Here is a 24,436-nt window from a genome sequence, read left to right as displayed (position 1 = left end):
GAATCTTGCAGATCTGCTTCCGGGTCAGAAGAGGCCAGACAGCGACATGGGGAAGATGGCGGCAGCCGTGGGCTCTGTAGCGACGCTGGCGGCAGAGCCAGGGGAGGACGCCTTTCGGAAGCTTTTCCGCTTCTACCGGCAGAGTCGCCCTGGGACCGCAGACCTGGGAGCGGTCATTGACTTCTCGGCACCCCGCGGCACGGGGCCTGGTGCCCGCAAGGTACGGACAGAGGAGCATCCCGGTTTCCCGGTCGCCTCGCCTCGCTTCTTGGAGGGGCTTCAGGGTCCTCCTCACCTTCACCTCTTTTCGCTGCCAGACTGTTATTGAGTAATTCCCGCTCTCCATGGGCGCGGAGTTTAAGTGTCCACGAAGCGTCACACTTTGGCTGTGAAGAGCTGTGCTGCGGTTCCTCCACGCGGCCATTCCTGGCTGCGGCCTCAATGCTTGGGAATTGTATTCCTAACATTAACTGTCCATTTGCACCTCTACTTCGGTTTGTGTAAAAACGCATAAATTGTATTCATAGATGTTAGGATAGCGCTCTGCAGCTTGGCGCCGGGAAGGTGGGGGGGGACAATTACCTGAGTAGTCCCAGAACTGAGAGGGATCGATGTTGTTAAACCGTTGTCCACAAAACTGCTCCCTGTCGTCTCTGGGCCCTTTAGCAAGAGGGCGTTGAACGATTGAGATGATCTCTCCACGTTTGAAAGTAAAGGGCAAACGAATCCAAACACTATCCATTGTTTCTACCTTCCCCCGTGGAATAAGAAAAGCAACATAAAGGAGGACAGGGGGTACAGGGAAAATCACAAATGTAGTATAATGCGTAACTTCTTTACAGTCGCTGTAGCACTGAGGATCCCTGATCCTTTAATTTGGCCTTAGTGTTGTCCACAGATGGCTGCATGCAGAATTCTTTCTAAGCTTATTATATATAGCCCGCAATAAAATCGGAATGCTATAGTAGCACCATATTTGTCTAGAACTCAGCTTCTTAGGAACTTCGTTTGTTTACAGAAGTGGTCTTAGAGTTGTCAAAATAGCATACAGAAAGTCAGTTCTCTAAGAATAATATACATGGGTCAGATCCTCATTCAGCTCCTTTTGCCCATATTTTGCTGCAATACTTAAATACTTTTAGAATGGGGGTGCCTGGGTTGCTCATTTGGTTAAGTGTCTGACTCAATTTCAGCTTAGGTTATGATCTCAAAGTAGTGAGATCGAGTGCCACGTCAGGCTCCACAATGAGCATATGGAGCCTGCCTAAGAGTCCCTCCTTCTCTGCCCACCCTGCTGTGCTTGCCTGTTCTGTCTCTCTCTCTCTCTCAAAAATACTTTCAGAATGTAAGCCTCTGAAGAGATGATTGTGTCTAGCACAGTATCTTAAACAGTAAGCACTCGATAAATACATTATCCATTGAGCACATAAAAACTTGGATATTTAGGAGCACCTGGGTGGCTCAGTTGGTTAAGCCTCTGCCTTTGGCTCAGGTCATGAGCCCCCAGCATTCAGACTATCTACTCGGCAGGGAGTCCGCTTCTTCCTCTCACTCTTCACTGTGCTCTCCCTCTCTTTCTCAAATAAGTAAGGATTAAATCTTAAAACAAAACAGAACAAAACAAAACCTTGGGATGTTTCGTTCCTCAATTCAAAACAGATTGAAAGTAGCAAACCGGAGAAGAAATTTGCTATGAGAGCAACTAATGAGCAATGAAGAAAGTGATAGCTAACAGGCAAGAGTGGAAGGAGGGCTTTTTTTTTAAAGACTCAGAGGTTTGTTTCAGCTTAGCATGGAGAATAGGTCCACAAATTTAACTTCAGATACGAGGCTGTTGCTGAATTACAGTGCATCACTAAGTATGGTCTGTTTGAAAGATCATTATAAAGTGTTTGAAATAAAAACATCTTATCAGTACCTGGAACAATTGGCTGGTGAGGTCTCTCAGAACATTCCAGATAACCATTTTATTACAGAGACTGGTAATAATAGACCAGCCACTACTTGCTATTTTTTTCTGGAAATCTCTACACTTGGTGAAGTTGGTAGGATAAGAGATCATATCATTTTGGAAGAGACCATCTGATGTATTCTAAGGCAAGCCAGACTCTTAAGTTTATTACTAATGGAGGAATAAAGGGTTTTGTTTTCTGAATGTCCTTACTTTAGTGACTGAGTATTGGATCCCTTAACCAATTTAATGAGCCATCCGTAAGATGCTCTTATATGCAAAGAAAACTTCATGAGCCCTGGAAAAACTTAATTTCTCAGTGATTAACAAAGGCAAAAGCTCTGAGTTTCAGTTTGAAGTTTCATCTAAAAGAATAAACACGCTTTTAGAGAAAACAGGGTTTCCAGTTTTACTGAAACAGTTACTCTGTCTGGTTGGAGCACTCTCTTCATTCTCTTAACCGCCCCTGCCTGATGCTCCTCACAAGTCTGTTAAAACACCAACTGTATACAAGTGCCTCCGAAGCATTATTGTTGGACCGAATTGAGGTCAACAGAATTTTCACTGAGGATATTTCAGTACCTCTCTCACAATTTAGAGCCTTAGAAGAAATCCACAAAGGTGTGGTGTCATACAAAATGGTAGTCTTAAAGGCCAAAATCAGCCTGCTTCTCCTACTGCTTAATTTTATATTGCTTTCTAATATTTGTTAGTATATAGTTGACAAAACTGAGGCTCTAAGAAGTCAAGTGACTTGGGACGCCTCAGTGGCTCAGTTGGTTAAGCATCTGCCTTCGGCTCGGGTCATGATTCCAGGGTCTGGGATCAAGCCCCATGTTGGGCTTTCTGTTCAGCAGGGAGCCTGCTTCTCTCTCCTCCTCTGCCTGCTGCTGCCTCTGCCTCTGCTCTATCAAATAAATAAATAAATAAATAATCTTTTAAAAAAAAAAAAAAAGTTAATTGACCTACCTAAGTGTTACATCAAGTAAGTGGTAGAACTAAGTTTAGGAGCCCAAACTTAGGACTCCTAATTTTTCCTCATACCAGAAATATCTTTAGAAGTTCAAGATTATCAGATCTGACTTGCAAAATAGGTTTAGCCCTCCAACTTCTCTTTCCTTCCTGCCAGGTGGTTAGATCTCAGCTGAGTGTGTCTTCTGTCAGCGACCACGATGCCCATAGAGCAGGACTTCAGCCAGTCAGCAAGTGGCAAGCTTATGGACTCCAAGGCTATCCTGGTGAGTGCAGCTGACCTCAGAAGACAAAATCAGATAATCATTTGTCTAATTTCAGGAGAGGAGTTGTAAGCAGGTAAACAGACAAGAAGGAAAACCGAACACAAAAATATTTCACTCCCAAACTCCTTTTAAGTCTGCCTCATCTAAGATGTCCATTTATTTAGAATTCCCAAAGGTTAGAACAGGAGTCAGTAGTGCCTACCTTAAGTGCAGAAAGTGACACACCAGGTACAAATCAAAAATTATCACATTGATTCTGGGCTCCCTGCCACAATTCCAAACAGCTACTTTGGCAGAAGAACCACTTTGAATGACGGAACAATTCATAATGGTCGCTCTAATCACAAAATCTCTATGTTTTTGGGTGGCAAAAAAAAGAAAACAACCTAAAAATTGTTGCTATTATTAAGGCTGAGCTTTTGAAAAGAACATTAATGAGTTAATGAGATCAAAAGCCCTAATAAACTAAATCATTTAGCATTTTGCACTTCAGTAATATTGGGTAGCTCACATTACACATCTAAAAACTAACATAATGAAAGATGGGTAATGCTTTTAATCTTTTTTTGAGTAAACTCTGCCCCCAATATGGGGCTCAATCTCACACCCCAGATCAAGAGTCGCATACTCCTGAGTAAGCCAGCCAAGCGCCCCTAATCTTTTTTTTTTTTCTTTTAGGATCATGGGGCCATTGTAGATTAATTATTATGAACTATTTAGAAAATGCAGGGCATCTGGGTGGCTTGGTTGGTTAAGTGGCTTCCTTTGGCTCAGGTCATGATCCCAGGGTCCTGGGATCAGACTCCCTGTACAGCGGGGAGCTTGCTTCTCCCTCTGACCTCCCCCCACCTCATGCTCTCACTCTCTCAAATAAATTGGTTAAATAGAAAATACAGAAATGCCTTATGTGATCAAATAAGCTTTTATCTGTCATCCTTTTTCATGGAGAGGACATAAAGTTAACACTGTATTTGTGATTTCAAATACAGATTAAAAGCAAGAAAAATCCCTAAAAATGACAGTTTTCATTATGCCATGGGCCAGGTCTGTGTCACAGCTCTTAATAATTATGACCACTGATACATTTGTTAACAGTATAGGGTGGCATGACAGTATCAGTACTTCCCTAAAAGGCCTTGTACACTTAAATTCTTCATGAAAGAAGAGTCAAATGATGGCTTTAATGTATGAAAGTGTGGCTCGCCATGAATTTGGGTGAATGAGGAGCGTGCATCACCAGTGGTCTTACATGTACCTTTTGTTCTTGAAGGCTGCCCTTGACATTTCAGGCCTACCTCCTGTTTTCAAGGCCTTGTTTCTCTCTTGCTATGCCCTCTTCTCTTAACAAATTGTTTAAGACTACAAAGCTATCAACCCTACTTCGGTTTATCTATTGTCCAAATAATTGTATTGATTTTGAGGTTTTTTGGGATTTCGCACTTAAGTCACAATTTGTGAGTTGGTACCTCATTAGAGGTACCCTCAGAGACTTCATTCAGATGTCTTCCCTGACATTTGAAGCTGCATTTAGTAGAAATCCGATGTCCAGAATGTGGGAAATGACCATCTCTGATTCAGACTTGATCAGAGGGATTGTGTGAACTTCTGCTTGTTGTGAAAGAACCTGAGTAACCACAACCTGTCCTTTTAAGAATGTGCAGGAAGTCATGGGTCGAAAGAAGAGTAAAGCTGAGAGGGAACCTGACAGCATCCAACATTTGAAAGGTTGTCATACCACAAAGGGATGAGAGCAGTAGGTGCTAGTAGCAAAGGCCTAGGTTCTGACATGAGGCTACCTGGGTTCAAGTCATGGTTCTACCATCCACTGTATGACCTTGGGCAAGTTTCTTAATCTTTTCTTGGCCTTGGTTTCCTGATAGGTAAAATGTGTATAAAAAGGTGCTCACTTTGTAAGGTTATTGTGAAGATTAAATGTGAGTACACTGTGAAGTACTTAAGCCCATGCCTGGCACATAGTAAATGATTGATAAATGAGAGAAAGCTAGAGGTATTTTTGAAGAATGAGAAACTAATTTAGGGGTTGCTCTGTGTGTCCAAACCTAAGATCAATGCATGAAAATTAAAAGGAGGCAAATTTTAATTTAGTAGAAGAAAGCAACAGTCGTCTAGAGTGAACTGTCTAAAAGGTATTCATTTTCCTGTTACTGGATAAGCAGTAGTCTTCCTTTAATCTGGTATTTTACGGAATGTTATAATCTTTATTTTGTGAAGTAATGCTGATAGGTGGGTAAGTTGGGGGTTTCCATATCTTTTTTTTATTCCTCTCTCTCAAAATATTGACAGTCCTGTCATACTCTAAAGTTACTTGGAGAATTTTGCTGGTGCATGAAGTGCAGAAGTAGCCTCCACACTCAGAAACAAATGTTCTCTCTCCTGTCCTCCAATTTTAGAGGAAGAGGAACACCTTCTGTTCAAAGCCAGTCCCTTCACCTTCTTGATTCCACCTTCTTTCACCCCTTCCAGCTTTTAAGACCTTGCTCCGCTCCTTTCCTCTCTTCCATTTTCGACCAGTTCCAATCTCTGCTGGTTCTTCCGCATTATCTGTAAGCATGCTTAGGCCTTTCCTAACCCTAAAAACCATAAACTCTCCCCTTAAATTCTTCATTCTTCCATGACTGCTCTTCAACCTTTGTTTCCTTTTATAGCCAGGTTTCTGCAAGGCATTATCCGCATAACGGCGGTCTCTGCTGTTCTGTCACCAGGGGCTTCACTGAGGACAGTTTTTCATCTCTAATTCTTAGGAAAGTACATAGCATATGTTCGTTGAGTGTTTAAAGAATGGATCCTTAGCCTGCATAGGATTCCAGTTAAATGTTGTTATTCCTCTTCGACACAGGAGAAGAATGACGTTAGACTACTTTCAAGGTCACAAAATCCTTTTCCGCGCACATGCTTTAGGTATTTGCATCATGCCGTCCTGAGTGGATGTACTTCACAGCGTCTTTCTTCCCTGTTCTGTCCATCAGATTTCAGTCACAGGCAGAAATCACACCAGTTTATTTTAACTAAGGAATTTAATGTAAGAATTGTTAGCCAGATACTAGAAGCCAGAAAAGGCCAGCAGGGGGGCCTCTGAGCACTCACAAAGGTAGTAATTGCAGGAAGCAGCTACCACCTTTATAAATGATAAATACCGGTGCGCCTGGGTGGCTCAGTGGGTTAAAGCCTCTGCCTTCGGCTCAGGTCATGATCTCAGGGTCCTGGGATCGAGCCCCACATCGGGCTCTCTGCTTGGCAGGGAGCCTGCTTCCCCCACTCTCTCTGCCTGCCTCTCTGCCTACTTGTGATCTCTCTCTCTCTCTGTTCAATAAATAAATAAAATCTTTTTTTAAAAATGATAAATACCTGGTACAGATTTGAGGGGTGACTTGTGGCGTAAGCAGTTCTTAAGTTTGCCTTGGGGTAGCACAGCAGATAGTTGTGGAATATTTGTTTCTCTTGAGAATTTCTTTATTTCTTCCCTTCCTCTAAAATCAGAGAATAGGAATGAGAACATTTGCTTATGAATGTGGAAGCCACAAAGCATGAACAAAGGGGGATAGGGAATAAATAATATGGTAGTGTGTATAAGGATGTCATCGAAAACAAGTTATATCAATAACTGATGGAGAATTTTCTCCTCTCCTTTTCCCCACCTGTCCTTTTGTATAGGATTTATTTTTATCCCAAACCCCTTCCTCCCAGGTTACCAGTGGCACTGGGTGAAGCAGTGCCTTAAGTTATATTCCCAGAAACCAAATGTGTGTAACCTGGACAAGCACATGACCCAGGAAGAGACTCAGGACCTGTGGGAACAGAGCAAAGAGTTTCTGAGGTAAGTGTTCATATTCAGCTCAGCACCCTGCACATCTTTAGAGGACCTGTTCTAGAACAATGCAGTGAAAGTAACTGAACTGTTTTTTCTTTCCTTGTTTCCATGCAGAAACAGCACAGTTACATTCTTTCCCCTGGGAACATTTGGACAGATGCTTTGACAGTTACATTAAATTGAGATCCATTTTAAGTATTTCCTTATCATAGCTCAGATCTTGAGTTCATCCTCATTAATCATCACCTGGTCCAGCTTCAATTCTTTTTTTTTTTCTTTTTTTTTTTTTTTTTAAGATTTTATTTATTTGACACAGAGAGAGGCAGAGAGAGAGGAGGAAGCAGGCTCCCCGCCAAGCAGAGAGCCCGATGTGGGGCTTGATCCCAGGACCCTGAGATCATGACCTGAGCCGAAGGCAGCGGCTTAACCCATTGAGCCACCCAGGCGCCCCAATCCTTTTTCTACTTAAAGTGAGTTCCAGGGGCACGTGGCTAGCTCAGGTGGTAGACCGCGAAACTCATATGTCAGGGTTGTGAATTCGAGCCCCACATCACATGTGGAGATTACTTAAAAAAATAAGATGTTTTTTAAAAGTGAACTGTGAGTTCCTTTGAAGACTTGTACCCTGGAAGAAATTAACACCAAAAGCTCTTTATTTCTACCCTCCTAGATGAAGTCATCGCTACTAGCAGTTTTATAATCAGTTGTTCCTCATGAGAACTAATGTTTGCACCTTAATGTTGAATCAACCTTTATTCATTCACAAATATATAATTGTTTTGAAGTCAGGTGCCCCATCATTCCACAGAAATTTATTGAGGATTAATTGTATACAGGCATGATGCTAAGCACTGGAGATACAAAGATTCTCAGGACACTTTCCTTGTACACAGGAGGGCATAGTCTATGGCAGGAACTCAGTGTCAACAGGAAAAATTATAGCAGAGCTTAGAAAGTGTCAGAATAGGTGTTTAGAAAAATGCTGTGGGGGCCAGAGAGAGACATAATTCCTCTAGGCAGAAGAAGGTATCAAAGAAGAAAAAAATATTTTTTAATTGGGTCTATTCTCTTTCTGCGATCACCTGGGTTCTCATCCCAGGTCTGCCCCTTACTAGGTATGTAAATTTGAGCAAGTTTCTTAACCTTTCTGTGCCTCATAGTCCTCCTTCCCTCATTTAACAGTGTGAGGATTAAACAGGGTAATATGCGAGAAATCTTCGGAGCAGCCCATTAAAACCCCTGCTCTGGCTTTGTGTGTTCTCTTTGGACTTAGGATTTCTAATGGTTCGGTTTTCAGAAACTGTGTCATACTGATTCCAACAGGGGAAATAGAAGAGTTCTTTTAGTTGCAAGAGGAAAGGAAAACTAAAATTCTTTGGTTTTCTTTTGAAGCCTTCTTGGTCTGCAGGTTATGAGAAAGGCAGGAGCAGTGGGAAACACCCTCTATAAAGCTCTTGGTGATGTCTTCTTTAGAACTGAGAGTGAAGTATAGGAAGATCATGGTTGAGTGCAATTTGTTAGAGAGCTAGAGTTTGACGTTAAAAGAGCCTGTGTTTTCAAGTAATTAATTCCTTCTGACAAATAACTGCAGAAATCCCAGTTATCATCTTCCGTGATAATTCAGATGAATCTCATTAATAAATCATCATAAACAGTGGTGAGGGTCTTTTTTGGGGGGTTTGGGTTTTTTTTGTCTTGCCAATTAGTAAAAATAAAAAATGTGGTGGTCTACCTTCTGCTGTCAAGGGTTGGAAGAAAGTGATAGGCTCAGACATCGTTGGTGGCATTGAAAATTGATTAGGACCCTAGTTCTTCTGTCACTATGTGATACGTGTTTTGATTTCCTCATCTTGGGAACAAAGGGATTGGACTGGATAAGCCATTTCAGGTGGTTGGATCATGGTTGGAGTCACCATGGACAGTACATGCCAGCTCTCCCCACTTTTCCAGAGCAGCTCAGAAAGGGAGAGGGCCTGTCATTGAAGAAGATTCCCTAGAGATTCTGATTATTGACCATAATATCCACATTGAGGACTGCTGAGCCAGAGGACCTCTAAGGATCCTTTCCATTTTAACTTTTTAGTGTTCTGTGGTCAAGGAAGAAGAAACTTTTAAGTAGGAAATGAAGAAGAAATATTTGAACTTAGAGGGGAAAATAAGTCTATTCACAAAATTAGGGCACCTTAGTTCTGTGAGTGCATAGTGTCGCTGGAGCCGTCACAAGATCGCAGTAGTTAGGTGTAAGCATCTTCCCTGCAGCATTGTTCATAATGGGTGGGGGGTGAGAAGCATGCTAAGTGTTTGTCAGCAAGAGACCAGATAAATCAGGAGTGAGATACGCCAGCAGTAGAATGCAGCCACAACACAGCCATTCAAAAATCTTAAATCCAACTCTAGCAAATATAGGAAGGCTACCACCATAGTAAAATCAATTTTCAGCATCTCGTCATGGCCGCCTCAGTCTGAGCCACCATCATTTACTGCAGTAGCCTCCTAGCCTGTCTCCCTGTGTCTGCTCTCATGCCTCTTCAGTCTTTCTTCTTTTTAAGATTTTATTTATTTGTAAGAGAAAGCATGTGCACATACATGAGCTGGGTGGAGGAGGCAGCAGGCAGAGGGACAAGCAGACTCCCCACTTGGCAGGGAGCCTGATGTAGGGCTCTGTTGTAGGGCCACAATGAGCTGAAGTCAGATGCTTAACTGACCAAACTACTCAGGCGCCCCTCTTCGGTCTGTATAGAAATCCCTGCACTTCTCTTAGAGTTTCTCATCTTCAGGACTGCAGTTCAGTTCTGATGTCATCATCCAGAATTGACAAGGACATCACACGTTGAGGGCTGGTCTCCAGGGTCTCCAGCCAAGCCAGTCTCACTTAGGACACCAGGCACAAGCTTGGGAGATCCGAAGCTACCCACACTTCTGACCAACTGGTTTCAAACTCAGGGGAGCTCCCATGACGCTCTCAGGTTCATAACTCACTATAACAACTCAAAGAATTTAAGAAAGAAATTCAAGCATATAATCATACTTAGGTTTATAGTTTTATTATAAAAGATGTGAGTCAGGACCATCCCAATGAGGAAAATGTAGGGCGATGTTTGGGAGGGTCCTGACTGCAGAGCTTCCATGTCCTCTTTCCATGGAATCAGGAAGTATCACCTTCCCAGGAAGCTCTCCCAAACCCAGTATTCAGGTTTTTTTGCAGGTTTCACTACTTAAGCATGTTTGATTGAATTATTTTACTCCGTTTCTAGCCCCCAACCCAGCCCCTGAGGTTTAGCTAATCACTTGACTGAAAGCCTCCATCCCTCTAATCACATGGTTGGGCTTCCTAGCCTGACAGACTCATATCCTGAGTCATCTCCTTAGCATAAACTTAGCTGTGGCATAGGGCCCACTGTGAATAACAAAGATACTCCTCTATTTCTCCAAGAAATTCAAGGATTTAAAACCTCCTTCCCAAGAGCCAGGGACAAAGGCCAGTGAAAATTCGTTAATGCAACTCCATCACACTTAGAATAAAATCAAAAGTCTTTACCATGGCCTGCAAAGACCTTGGTGATCCATCCCCCAGCCACCTCCAGTTTCATCTCCGACCAGTCCTTTCATTGATTCTGCTCTAGCTGTAGTAGCCTCCGTGCTCTCCCTTCAACACATCAGACAAGCTGAGATTCGTTTTACAGGCTGTTCCATCTACCTGGAAAACTCTTCCCTTAGATAATCAGGGACTTGCTTCCTTTAAGTCTTTGGGTTTTATCATCTTATGAGAGATGATTCCCTTATCCTTAGATTAAAAATAGTCCCTCATTTTCCCTCACTCTTCATCCCCTTGCCCTCTGTTTTTACTCTTTAGTGCACAATAATTACCAAATATTTGTGGAATTAATAAGTGGATCCTATCTTGTACCTTTTGAATTTTGTGAATATATCATCTATTCAAAAATAACTTCTTAAAGAATATGACGAGGAGAAATATTAATTTCAATAAAGCAACTTTGCTTTATCTATTCCATAAGTTAGCTTATGAAATGTTTTGCATCCATTTTTGTATATGTGGAAGTTTTTTGCATTAATATCCTCAGTGTAGAAGCAGAATTAATCTCTTCCCTTTTTCTACTCCTTTAAGACTTTGTTTATGAAACTATTATAAGCACTTGTTAGAATGGATCCAGTCATGGGGCCCTTCTCCCTCCCACTGCCTGCCATGCCCCTCCTCTGCCCCAGACCTTGAAGTCTTTGTAACCTCAGTGCCAACCACAGTTCTTTGTATATATTAGAAACTGCTTTTTAAATATTACTTTAACTAAATTGATAACCCCCTCCGTTAGGTTGATGAAAACATGCTGAATTTGAGAAGGATCAATTAAAGACTATATAGTACCTTTTCATCTTATTTTCATTACTGAATAATGTACATTTGTGTTTTAGGAAATACTTGATGCTAAAACAGATATGAAGATTAAAATTAACTCCCTGCCTTTGAGGAAGGGACAGTTAAAGGAAGAATTCAGGTACTGACATACAGAATTTGTAGGTGAATAGAAGTCGCAGAGTGCTGGGTGGCACAGTGGAGAGACAGACTGAAACTAGGACAGATTTCCCTGAAGAAGTGAGGTTAAACTGTGTGTGCAAAAGCAAGTCAGAAAAATCTGCTGTATGGAGAATAGAGTAGGAGAGGAAAGAGCATTTCAGTAGAGAAAATGTATGGCCAGAGGCCCATCGGTAAAGGATGGGGAGCGTAGTGCCCCCTGTGGGAAAAGGAAGGGAGGTAAGATGGGAAAGGTAAGAACCGGATTATTAGGGGGGTTGCGTGCCTTTTGGCAAAGTGTGGACTTTGTCCTATGAATCCCTATGGGGATTCATTAGGATTAATCAGATTTTTCACTTTAGAAAGGTAACTTTTTTTTTTTAAAGATTTTATTTATTTATTTGATAGACAGAGATCACAAGCAGGCAGAGAGGCAGGCAGAGAGAGAGGAGAAACAGGCTCCCTCCTGAGCAGAGAGCCCAATGTGGGGCTTGATCCCAGGACCCTGGGATCATGACCTGAGCTGAAGGCAGATGCTTAACCAACCAAGCCACCCAGGCGCCCTTAGAAGGGCAATTCTTTTTTTTTTTAAGCTTTTATTTATTTGTTTGACAGACAGTGATCACAAGTAGACAGAGAGGCAGGCAGAGACAGAGGGAGAAGCAGGCTCCCCGCTGAGCAGAGAGCCCAGTGTGGGGCTCGGTCCCAGGACCTGGGATCATGACCTGAGCTGAAGGCAGAGGCCCAACCCACTGAGCCACCCAGGCGCCCCTAGAATGGCAATTCTTGACAGTGAGGAATATGGATGGAAAATACAGTTGTTGCAAAAAACACAATTAAGAATTTAGCTTATTAATGGAAGAGACATTGTCAACGAGGCCTGGTGACCAAGAGATTATGAGAATTGGGAGACAAGTTCAGGATTATCCGCAGATTTCTCTGTAGCACTTACAGGGTAAAACTGAAGTTTTTGGTGAAGGGTTTTTTCCCCAGTTTTATTGACATCATTGGCATACAGTATTATATTAGTTCAAGGTGTATAATGATTTGGTATGTAAATATTGCAAAATAATTATCTAGGTAAGTTAAGTCACCTCACGTAGTTACAAAATTTTTTCTCGTGATGAGAACTTTTAAGATTTACTCTTTCAGCAAATACACAATACAGTTTTATTAACTGTAGTCATCATGCTGTACATTAGATCCTCAGAACTCACTTATCCATACCCGACCACCCTCAGTTTTGGCAGCTTTTAGTTTTTTCTGTTTCTGCAAGTTTTAGATACCACATGTAAGTAGGATCTTACAGTGTTTGTCTTTCCCTCACTAACATTTCACTTTGCACAATGCCCTGAAGATTCATGTTATCACAAATGATAGGATTTCCTTTTTTATGGCTGAATAGTATTCATTTATGTGTTGTGTATCATGTTTTCTTTATCCATTCATCCCATCAATGGACACTCAGGTTGTTTCTTTGTCTTAGCTGCTGTAATTATTTATGTAAAACTCTGGAAGTCCCTCTAAAAGTTAAAATGGGATTACCAGAGGATGCAGCAATTTCACTTCTGGGAAAAAAAAATCGGTCTCTCAAAAAAATATTTGCCGGGCGCCTGGGTGGCTCAGTGGGTTAAGCCGCTGCCTTCGGCTCAGGTCATGATCTCAGGGTCCTGGGATCGAGTCCCGCATTGGGCTCTCTGCTCAGCAGGGAGTCTGCTTCCTCCTCTCTCTCTCTGCCTGCCTCTCTGCCTACTTGTAATCTCTCTCTGTCAAATAAATAAATAAATAAATCTTTAAAAAAAGAAAAAATATTTGCATCTCCGTGCTCATTGTAACATTATATACTAAGATTTTTAATGGAAATCGGTTTGGAGGAAGAGAAGGAACAGAGACAAAATTCTTAGTGTAGTTTGGGGATTAATGTTTTTGAAATGCCTGTTGAAGTAGCCAGGCAAAGATGTCCAGTATGCCTTTGGAAATACAGAACTGAGCTTTGGAGTGAAGTCAGAGACAGGGAGTTGTGTCAGTTACATGTAAAGACCGTAGTAAAGCTGGGTGTGCAGCTGGCTCAGTCAGTAGACAACTCTTGATCTTGGGGTCGTTGAGTTTGAGGCTCACACTGGGTATAGAGATTACGTAAAGAAATAAAACTTTAAAAAATGATTGAAAAAACAAATATCTGTAATGGGGTTTTTAAGGCTTTTTATCATAAACAATCTTAGACATTTTCTGCCCTGAGTGAGTACTGTTGGTTTCATAATGATTCACTAACGTCCCTTGAAGCAAAGAAGGGAAGGAATTCCCAGTGCTTAGTTACAACACTCAAACTAACACTGCACAAAGAAGACAAGCAGGGCAGTTCATTTCCATGCAGTTAGGATGCATTTGAAAGCAGCACTAGAGGGCATGACTGCTGAGAGAAATACCAGCACTTACATAAAGCACTTATCCATGACAGAAAGTGAGCAAACTGCTGTGTAGGCACATTGACCAGAGGAGAAGGTGGCCAGCTCACCCATCCATCCTCCTCCTACCAGTGCTTGGAGCTGCAGCTGGGGCAGGGAGCGTAGTATGTTTCTGTTTGCAGTGAGAACCCATAATCAGAGTCATACTTGCTTGAAAACATTCTTCTGGATAATTGGATAAAGATTTCAAGTCAGGTACCGACATATCCCTTGCATTCCTTAGAGCAGATATGGCAGCTCTTTTGGCACTGAGCCTTCCTGGCCTCCTTTTAGACAAGTCAAGTTTAAAAAGAGAACAGCCCACCTCCCCCCCGCCCTTATTCATCTCTCAATATTTCCTGCTTGAAAATCATCTGGGCATGGGTTAAATTTGGTTTTGGCCTTAAACTGTTCACAGTGTTCAATACTGAGTTTTTTGGAATCTTGGTTACCCAAAACGCACAGGGACCAGAATGGTCCCTAAGTAGTGCTGAGACAGGAAGTGACTAGTGTTAGCCTGTCCTACTGTCACATCTGGAAGCCAATCTTATAATTATTGTTACTTTCCTACCAGAAATTCCATATACAAAGAAAGGAAATTGTGTTCTCAGAGGCTGTGAAATGAGGGGTAGAATCTTAAACCTATCTGGGTCTGACACATTACACAAAACGTGTGTGTGTGTATAAAATCATCCTCAGATGGTGTAATCAATGATCACAGCTCTTCTTTTACTACACAAGTCTTTAAGTTTTTTTCCTTTTTGTTAGGTGGCCAAGACTTAATGCTTTTACACCCTTACACTAGCCCCCCTCAATAATACAAGGCAAAGCCCAAAGCCTTCCTTAGAGTGATACAGTTAAGGTAGAAAAGAGATGTGCTTTTGGTTTTCTGAAAGAACAGATTTTAAAAGGTATAATATAGGATGTTTCTATTCGTGCTCGATTATTACTATGATTTTAATGATTTTATTGTTAACAATACCATAAAACTGTGTTAATTGTAATAGCGTATGCCCTGTCCTGAGGAACATTAGACTGACTCTTGATGGAAAAGCAGCTTGGTGATACTATATTGAATGTCTAAAATGCCATCGCCTTCTGAATTATTTTTATTTATTTATTTATTTATGTTAGGGCAGGTGGTAGAGGTGAGGGACAGAAGGACAGGGAAGGAGAGAATCTAAAGCAGGCTCCATGCTCAGTGTGAAGCCCCACGCGAGGCTTGATCCCACAACCCTGAGATCATGACCTGAACCGAAATTAAGAACAGATCCTTAACTGACTGAGCTACTCAGGTGCCCCCTGAATTATTTTTAGAGCTGCATTCTTTTACCTTTATTAGTTTAGATCAATCTAATTTTGATATAATAGCATGAGTTTTTCATCAAGAATAAAACAATCCTTTATTGATCTAGAAAGGTGGAAGGTATCTTGTTTTTTAATTTTGGCTAGCATAGTGTTTCTCAAAGTGTGTTCCCTCGTTCAGCAGCATCCCTATCTCTTGGGAACTTATTAGAAATACAGATTCTTTGTCTCCATCCTAGACCTGCTGAATTAGAATTTATAGGCCTGGGCCTAGCCATTTGGGTTTTAACAAGCCCTCTAGGTGATTCCCCTGAGCATTAAAATTTGGAAACCACTTGCCAGAAACTAAGTGGGTTACACACTGTTAACCACAGTATTCTCAGGAGTCCAGAGATGAGAGGTCATTCTTATTTTTCTATCTCAAGGCTACTAAAATAGATTCTGTTCTCCAGAGGGCATCATTAGGGAGTTTTTTTATTTGTATCTTTAGCTGAAGAAACATTGGTAGAACCCATGTTGTGTTAGTGATTATGCATTCCTTTCCCCCCCCACCCCCCAGGTTTTAGTTTTTACACTTAGAAAATAAAATAATGAATGGTGGTTCTACATGGTAACTGCTAATCATGACCTGTCTTCTCTTGTGCCAGAGATCCCCAAGACCACACCCCAGTTTTGATGATACACCGGGAGGGGTCAGCACATATCTGTCCTTGTGGATAAGACTTAACTCTAATTCAAAGAATACAAACCAAAAAGGTGAAGGGAAGAGACACATTGAGCAAAGTCCTGGGACTTTAAGCACACACAAGGTGTGCTTAATTCCCCCCAATAGTAAGCTGTGACAACATGCATGAATTGTTGTCCACCAGGGAAACTTAGTCCCTAGGTTCTTACTGGGGGCTGGTCCCATAGTCTCTATGTGACACAAACCAAATTCCAGACTCCCAGAAGGAAAGCAGCTATTTAACAAAACCATACTGTTTTGCACAAAATTTAGGCATAGTGAGTAGCAGTTCTGGGAATGGTGTGAACTTCCCCATTTCCAATGTTCCAGATGCCTGCCAGCAACCAACCTTGTAAATAGGCCTTTCAGAGGCTCTGCCTTTTTTCTACACCGCTCTCCTCAATCAATCAGTATTTTTTCCGTTTCTTTTTAGCTACTGGCCTTGATGTATATCTGTGTCACAGTGTCCTTAGACTGTAAACTTTGTGAGGACAGATAGCATCTATTTTGTAAACTCTTTCAAACATCAAGGCGAGTGCCACTTGCAGTCTAATAAACTTGCAGCCTCTAATAAACCCTTTGCTTCTGCCTGTGTGGTACGCCAGTATTGCCCACTGCTCCACTCTGTTTAAATGATGGCCATTCTTCAATGCCACGTTCAACTCCCAACTCTGCCATAAGGACTTAACTGATTAGACAGCTTTTTCTTAATTCCAGTGGCCCTCAAAGTCTCATGTTCTACAGTTTAGTACAAATTTTATACTGCCTTGAAATTTCCTCTGATTTTTTTTCTTATACTTACCTGTCATCTCTTGTCAAAATGTAAACTCCTTAAAGCAGTCTAATCTTTTCTTTTTTAAACAGCAGTGGTTCTTGAACCAAAAAAAATTATTTGATTACTGATGTAAATTGCATAGGAGAAATAAACCCTAAAATTATTAGGCTTGGCATTCTTGTATTTTTAGATATTTAGAGGTAAATCAAAGAAGCTTCTTCCTCTAGAAGAAGAGTAGTTAATCCCATGGATTTGATCAGACAGGATATAATTGCAAAAAGGGCACCTCTCTGTTTTACAGAAGCTTCCTGTGTTTGAACAAGGGGATGTCAGAAACCAGATCAATTACAGTGGTCCTTAATTATTAGCTAAGCCTCAGTTATCTAAGCTATGTTAGACAGGGTTGAAGAAGTCATGTTAAACCAGTTATTTTTTATTGTATACAATGTGTATTTTGCCAAACTTTTCCCCCCAACCTATAATTCTGGGAAGCCACCATCGTTAAAAACATAGTGATAACTATAATTAATCATACCTCACTTTCAGCAAACCAGATTGTTCATTTGTTCTGTTAGCCAGATTTTCAATTACCTGTAGTGCCCTTGGTCCAATTTCCAATGGACAGGTAAAGATATTTCTGTGTTGTTCTTATCTTATCATTACTGAGATGCTGGAAACTTGCCATTTAAAATTGATCCCATTCAGCAGAGGTTTTAGAACCAAGGACTAAAAATTAGAAATGCTAAAAATGGGGGCACCTGGGTGGCTTGATTGGTTAAGCATCTGCCTTTGGCTCAGGTCATGAACATGGAGTCCCAGGATCAAGCCCCACATTGGGCTCCCTGCTCGGTGGGGAGACTGCTTCTCCCTCTCCCTCTGCCCCTCCCCCTGCCTGTGCTCTGTCTATCTGTCTGTCTCTCTCTGACAAATAAATAAACAAAATCTTTAAAAAATAATAATAAAATTGATCCCATTCAACAGAGGATTTAGAACCAAGGACTAAGAAGTGCTAACATGGGGACATCTGGGTGGCTCAGTCGGTTGAGTGCCCGACTCTTGATCTTGACTTAGGTCATGATCTCAGGGTCCTGAGATTCCTTGCCATCGCCACCCGCCCCCGCCCCCAGCATACATGCACTCTCTCTCTCTCAAACCAATAAATCTTAAAAAAAAAAAAAAAGAAGAAGAAGAAGAAGAAGAAGAAACAAATGCTAACATGTTTTTTAGTGTTATATATTTGGGTCAACTCCTTTGTCTGTTCTCACTTCCCCTATCAAGGTCTTTGCTAACAGCTTATACCAAGGAATACCAAATTCCATGCATGCAAAGGGCTGTTGGCTGCCATTTGAGGTGAATAAATCCTCTTTTGTTCCCAATCTTCACAGGAACAAAGAAGTGAATAAACGGAGACCACGAAGCTTACTAGAGAAGTTGCGCTGGGTGACTCTAGGCTACCATTACAACTGGGACAGTAAGGTATGCAGAGTTCTTACAGATTCCATTGTCTTCATTTTTAAACTCCTTGGGCTCAGTAGTTGGATATGTTCCTGGGCAAACCTGTACACTGTCAGATTATCCATTGATGGAAGGATCTCTTTCATTTATCTCTTAAAATCCTCTTGATAACAGTATCCCAAGAAGAATGAATAATTTGCCCTTACGTTGTATTATTTCATCAGAAGTCATTGGTGCTTTCTCTTAAGTACATTTCAAGGGTACAGATTTTTCTTTACTGCATTGAAGAGCAATTCTCAATTAAAACCTTTATTTCCATTATTGTTTAATATCTGTTTGGAGTAAAAGGAGCTCCATATGCTTCTGGTGTTCTCCATCAACTCACAAAAGGCACCTTTTCCTGCTGTATAAGGTCTGAGCAATAGGAAATAGATAGGAAAGAATGTCCTTCAGCTAACAAAGTCTGGTGTTTTCTTAAGGTACAGTTTCTTCATTCCTGACCTCCATGTTTCCAAAAGTACCTCCTTTATCATGGGCAGTCTAGTGCCTCTTGTCTCCGTTAGATGTTCGCCACCAAATAGAAGGACTCATTCTGAAAATAAACTGAATAAAGAGATTGGTATAAACCATCTTCCTGCTAACTAGTAACTTTCTAAAAGCTCCATAGTTTCAGTCAAATCAGCCTATTAACAATTACATTAACTGCTCAAAATAATGATAAATGTTGCTTGGAAATGTTCATGACATAATTCTTACTTTCACTGATGCAGATTCAGTGGAAGACTGGATATCTCTATTTGGGGAAATAGCCAGGTGATTCTCTCTGGGTTAGGCAGCCCAGGTTTGAACCTGGCCTTCCATGTGTACCTCATAATGGGATTGGGGTGGAGGGGTGGCGAGCGTCAAAGGTGTAATGCCTGCATCGTGATTGCAGCAGTGCCTGCTTGTTCTGAGAAGTTAAATGCATTAACACAATATATGTTAGCTTGTTGTTTTTTATGATGTTATATTTATTGCTGATGCTGCTATTCCCCAAGGACTTAAAGTTACTCTCAATAAGAAAAATGTGGAGTGAGAAACTATCAGAAACTGAGTGACTCAATGGCAAAAGTGAAAGAGAAGTAAGAAGACTAGTGCATTGACAGTTGGGGGTAGGGTTGAAAGCCCACAGAGGTAACCTAGTGCTAGAACAATAGCTCTGACCAGTTGATCTTTTTTTTTTTTTTTAAGATTTTATTTATTTGTTTGACAGATCACAAGTAGGCAGAGAGGCAGGCAGAGACAGAGGAAGAAGCAGGCTCCCTGCTGAGCAGAGACCCAGCGTGGGGCTCTATCCCAGGACCGTGGGATCATGACCTGAGCCAAAGGCAGAGGCTTAACCCATTGAGCCACCCACGTGCCCCTCTGACCAGTTATCTTGTGAGGGATTGAAACTTAAAAGGGTAGAGAAAAACCTTATAGTTCTCTGGTTTGGAGAAATTAAGTGGGAACTCTTCTTATGTGCACTTAAGGAAAAAGAAGAAAGAGGCTTGGCCATCCATTAAAGACCTTCTACAAAAGTCTTCCTTAATGTGAAGTTAAAGGTCACTTCTGGCCAAAGTGCATACGTTCTCTCCAGAGGTGTGCCTCTGTTGCTACAGCTGGGATGCGTCTGTACCCTGTGATAGGTCAGGGTGCTAGTGGAGAGGTGAGACAGAAGTGGGTCTGCTAATCTGCTGTGAGGTTGTTGGGCAGAGAGAGACATGCGAACAGCAGCAAAACAAAGGAGGGGCATCTGGCCGCTGCGGGCTTACCAAGCAGAGCAGCCCTCGTCCTTGTCTGCCGAGGAGACTGCCACCTTGTTCTGAGCTGCTGGGTTTTGTAGAGAGAGTGTTCTGCCCTTTGATTTGTTTTGTTCTATTTAAGAGAAAAGGAGTACTGTGATCTTTACATGCTACAAATAATTCAGAAAGGTAAATGTTGGAAATTACTTCCGTTTTAAGGTTCTGTCTTGACCATGGTGTAAGGTAGTTTCAGTTCAGAGGTTTGAACATGCCCTCCCATCAGACTGACCAGTGAAGCTGGCAGCATGCCATGTTGTAGGCTGGGGGCCCCAAACCAAAGTGGCAATTGTATTAGAATTGCTTGCTTTTTTTCCTTTTTTTTTTTTTTTTTTTTAAATAAGCTTTGTATTTTAGGATAGTTCTGAATTTGCTGAAAAGATTGTACAGAGTTCCCATATACCCCACACCTAGTTATCCCTGTTAGCATCTTACCTTATTATGGTACCTTTGTCTCAATTAGTGGACCAATGTTAATGCATTATTACAGTGGTGAAGTCCATATTTCATTCATATTTTCTTAGCGTTCATTCAGTTTTCTTAGTTTTGTTTTGTTTTTTAAGATTTTGTTTATTTGGCAGACAGATCACAAGTAAGCAGAGAAGCAGGCGGAGGGGAGCAGAAAGCAGGATCCCTGCTGAGCAGAGAGCCCGATGCGGGGCTCGATCCCAGGACCCCGAGATCATGACCTGAGCTGAAGGCAGAGGCTTAACCCACTGAGCCACCCAGGCGCCCCGGTTTTCTTAGTTTTTAATTGATGTCCTTTTTCTGTTCCAGGATACACATCACCTTTAGTCATCATGTGCCTCTTGGCAGTGACAGTTTTGAGTCACTTTTTTGTCCTATGAAAATGATCCTATTTGGGATTAAAGTATATCAGAGAGAGATGTAGTAATTGCTTCACGTGTAGACTCCATGCAGGGGAGGGACTTGTCTGATTTAGCACTGTGCGGCATGGTGCCTGCCGTGTCCTAGGTGCTCGCTGTTTTGAACATCTCATTAGATTACTGGATGCCTTAAAAACAGATGGATAAATCATGCTATGTTAGGATTACATATAAGTTAGATCATTTGAAAGTGGTAATTAATCTTATGCCACAGTTTCATATTTTCCTGAGATCATTGTTTATTTTTCTTATTTTCCCTACTTTTATCAAAGAAATACTCAGCCGATCATTATACACCTTTTCCTTCTGACCTGGCTTTCCTCTCAGAGCAAGTAGCCGCAGCCTGTGGATTTCAGGGTTTCCAAGCCGAGGCAGGTATCCTGAATTACTACAGATTGGACTCCACACTGGGAATCCACGTAGATAGATCTGAACTAGATCACTCCAAACCCCTGCTGTCTTTCAGGTAAGCTGGTTCTAGGGATTTGGGATTACCTTCTGCCACTTCATTCCTTATTCAAAAGCATTTCTAAACTAAATAAATAAATAAAAACATAGGACTTTAAGAAATGGTTGGACTCTACAGTCTTTTACTTCTGGGTGTCTTATCAATGTTGTCATAAGTAAAATTAACCTCGTCCTTAAGAGTAGTAACCAAATTACAGTTAATGTTTGTGTTTAAGATGCATGGAGTCTACCTTTTGTATTGGAAGGTATCATCAGTGTGTGTGGAAGGCCATAAGGCAAAACAAGCAACCTTTTCAGAATAAGGAAGAGAAAAGCATGAAGGCCTGACTAGTTTACTCTCTTGTCTCCCTAGACAGAAGTTTAAATTGGGCAAAGTGCTGCAGCTGTATCCTACAAAGAAAGTGCCTGAACAGTGTCCTTTATTAATTGCCTTATCTTTAAAACGCACAGGCTGGAAGCTCAGTCAGTTAAGTGTCTGCCTTCTGCTCAGGATCCCAGGGTTCTGGGATCGAGCCCCATATCGGGCTCCCCACTCTGTGAGGAGTCAGTTTCTCCCTCTCCCTCGACCCCTGCAAATGTGCTCTCTTTCTCACTCACTCTCAAATAAATAAATAAAATCTTTTAAAAAAAGTGAACAGGCATGATAAATATAGAAAAGGACTCAATTTATTGGGAGGCTTAAATCTTAAAGATGCATCACTAAAACTTATGTGGGTAATAGTAAAACTAAATTTTTAATCTGCTTATTTAAGCGCTTCAGATTTTATGTTGTAGCAGTCCTGTGGGCTCTGCTAAGTTTAAGCAGCAGATTATGGGTTGGTCACTTACAGACCCAAGCTGGAAGAGAAGGCTCTTAACACAGATTAAAAAGAAGGATGTGAGAGCAGTAGGTGTTGAGCTGAAATATGAAAAGAATGCAGTTGGCAGTAACTTTCCCAGCCTTGGTTAGTAACAGAAACTTACTGTTGTGTGTTCTTTTACTTATTTTTTTTATAGCTTCGGACAGTCTGCCATCTTTCTCCTGGGTGGCCTCAAAAGAGATGAGGCGCCCACAGCCATGTTCATGCACAGCGGTGACATCATGGTAATGTCAGGTTTCAGCCGCCTGTTGAATCATGCAGTCCCAAGGGTCCTTCCAAGTCCTCAGGGGGAGAGCCTGCCATGCTGCCTAGAGACACCTCTGCCCACTGTCCTCCCCAGAGACTCCGTGGTAGAACCCTGCTCCGAGGAGGACTGGCAGGTATGCACCAGCTACTTGAAGACTGCTCGTGTGAACATGACTGTCCGACAGGTACTGGCCACAGACCAGGACTTCCCTGTGGAATCCATGGAGGAGAAGAAGACAGACATCACCACAGAAGGTTTCTGCCACTTAGATGACGAGAATTGCCAAGTAAAACGAGTGAAGTTAAACCCTGACAGCTGAGACTTAGGGAGCCCGTTCTTTTCCTCAAGCAGGTCTCACAGTAGATGACCATGCTTTCTTGTATTGCCATAGACTATAGCATCAAGACAAGCCAGAAACAGAGACAGGGAAAAACTCATCATGGATCACAGTGTTGCCTTGGAACCCATCCTAAAGAGTAAAGCAGCTAGCCACTTCGCTCAGAGATGTGTTGGACATGGGCCGGTCTGGTTAGATGTTGGTTCTGTTGTATGTGAGAAGTCCAAGAAGCAGCCAGAACAGCCTTCCCAGCCTCTGCCGTTACCTCTGAGAGAGGCAGAAGTGAGTCGCCATGTTATTGGAGCCTTAAATACCTCAAATTTTTTTAATGGGAAACCTGACACCCTTCCTGCTACCCCTTCTAATGATTTGTGGTAAAATCATGGTCCCGGGAACCAGTCAGTAGTCTCACCCTCATTCTTCCAGCCATCCAGTGACCTTTGCTTCCGTCTTCTCTGGCCTCCACAGAAAAATCCTATACACATGAAGACAATGGAACTAGAAACCTCATCTCCTAGCAAAGAAATTAATCACAGCTCTCTCTTACCTAAAAGATAAAATATATATAAAGCCACAGGAAGAGGAGCGGTAGTTTCTCCAGATTTCCTTTAGGTCTAAACTCTTCCTGTTGGCTTTTTAATGCAGTTTTAATTGTTGGTCTAAAAAAGCCCCAAGGGTGTTCTGTAACTGTTTTCTCCATGAATAAAACTCTCTCGTTTAAATTAAAGATCTGTATCTGTCTTCGAGGGTTAGCGAATCTGGGATTAGTTTTCTTTTTCCTGCTTTTACTTGCTGCGTCGTTCATGCTGTTGAAGCCCTCTAGCTGTTTCTGCCCTGTACCATCCCGCTCTGCCCTAAGTATTCTCTGTGATTATCTCACAGGAGAGAATATTCTTTGATATTCTAGTCACTGCTATCTTTTGTGATTGTGGGCAGCTTGGGAAATGCATGAAGCACCAAGTTTTAATATTTGTACCCCCACCAGCTCAAGTCACCATACCCTTAGGTGAGCTGCTTTACATTTCTCTGGGCCTCAGTTTCCTCATCCATGACATGAAGATAGTATTGACTCCCAACTTCCATTTCAGTTGATAATGGGAATTTAGTGCTCCTTTCTAGAAACATGGTGTCAGTATCTTATTACTGCATGGACCCAGAAACATCGCCTTTTGTCAGTGTGAACGACTGTCTAGAAGCCACTTGAATACCTGCTGCTTGCGACAAGACTTGCTGAGTCTGTGTGTCTCTGTCCTCCCTTTTTTCTTCTTAGGAACATTGTATATTGAGTTCATATTTTGATACTTGTTTTTTAAGAAATAAAAACAATCATCCTTTACATCTAAATAACCTCAAAACTTAGTGTATGGTGGAAAATTGTTATGTAATTAAAGTTTTGTTTTTTTTTTAAAGATTTTTTATTTATTTATTTGACAGAGAGAGAGATCACAAGCAGGCGGAGAGTCAGGCAGAGAGAGAGAGAGAAGCAGGCTCCCGCCAAGCAAAGAGCCCGATGCGGGGCTCGATCCCAGGACACTGAGATCATGACCTGAGCCAAAGGCAGCGGCTTA

General features: G+C 41.7%; 1 protein-coding gene across 2 annotated transcripts; it reads left to right on the top strand.

The window, feature by feature from the left end:
• Positions 1-41: 41 nt before the first annotated feature.
• Positions 42-24,274, top strand: ALKBH1 (alkB homolog 1, histone H2A dioxygenase). Of its 2 annotated transcripts, none has more exons than XM_044230381.1 (6): positions 42-220; positions 3,081-3,189; positions 6,895-7,024; positions 18,180-18,270; positions 21,229-21,422; positions 22,421-24,274. In XM_044230381.1, exons 1-6 carry the CDS (start codon positions 47-49, stop codon positions 22,848-22,850), a joined length of 1,128 nt encoding a protein of 375 aa, XP_044086316.1. In that variant the 5' UTR covers positions 42-46; the 3' UTR covers positions 22,851-24,274. The 2 variants fall into 2 exon arrangements, with proteins under 2 accessions (XP_044086316.1, XP_044086315.1); XM_044230380.1 differs by having other exon boundaries at positions 6,862-7,024.
• The last annotated feature ends 162 nt before the right edge of the window (positions 24,275-24,436 follow it).

This window comes from Neovison vison, chromosome 13 (genome assembly GCF_020171115.1).
Source record: "Neovison vison isolate M4711 chromosome 13, ASM_NN_V1, whole genome shotgun sequence".
NCBI classification, from domain to species: domain Eukaryota; kingdom Metazoa; phylum Chordata; class Mammalia; order Carnivora; family Mustelidae; genus Neogale; species Neogale vison.
This window is presented reverse-complemented; position numbering and strand designations above follow the sequence as displayed.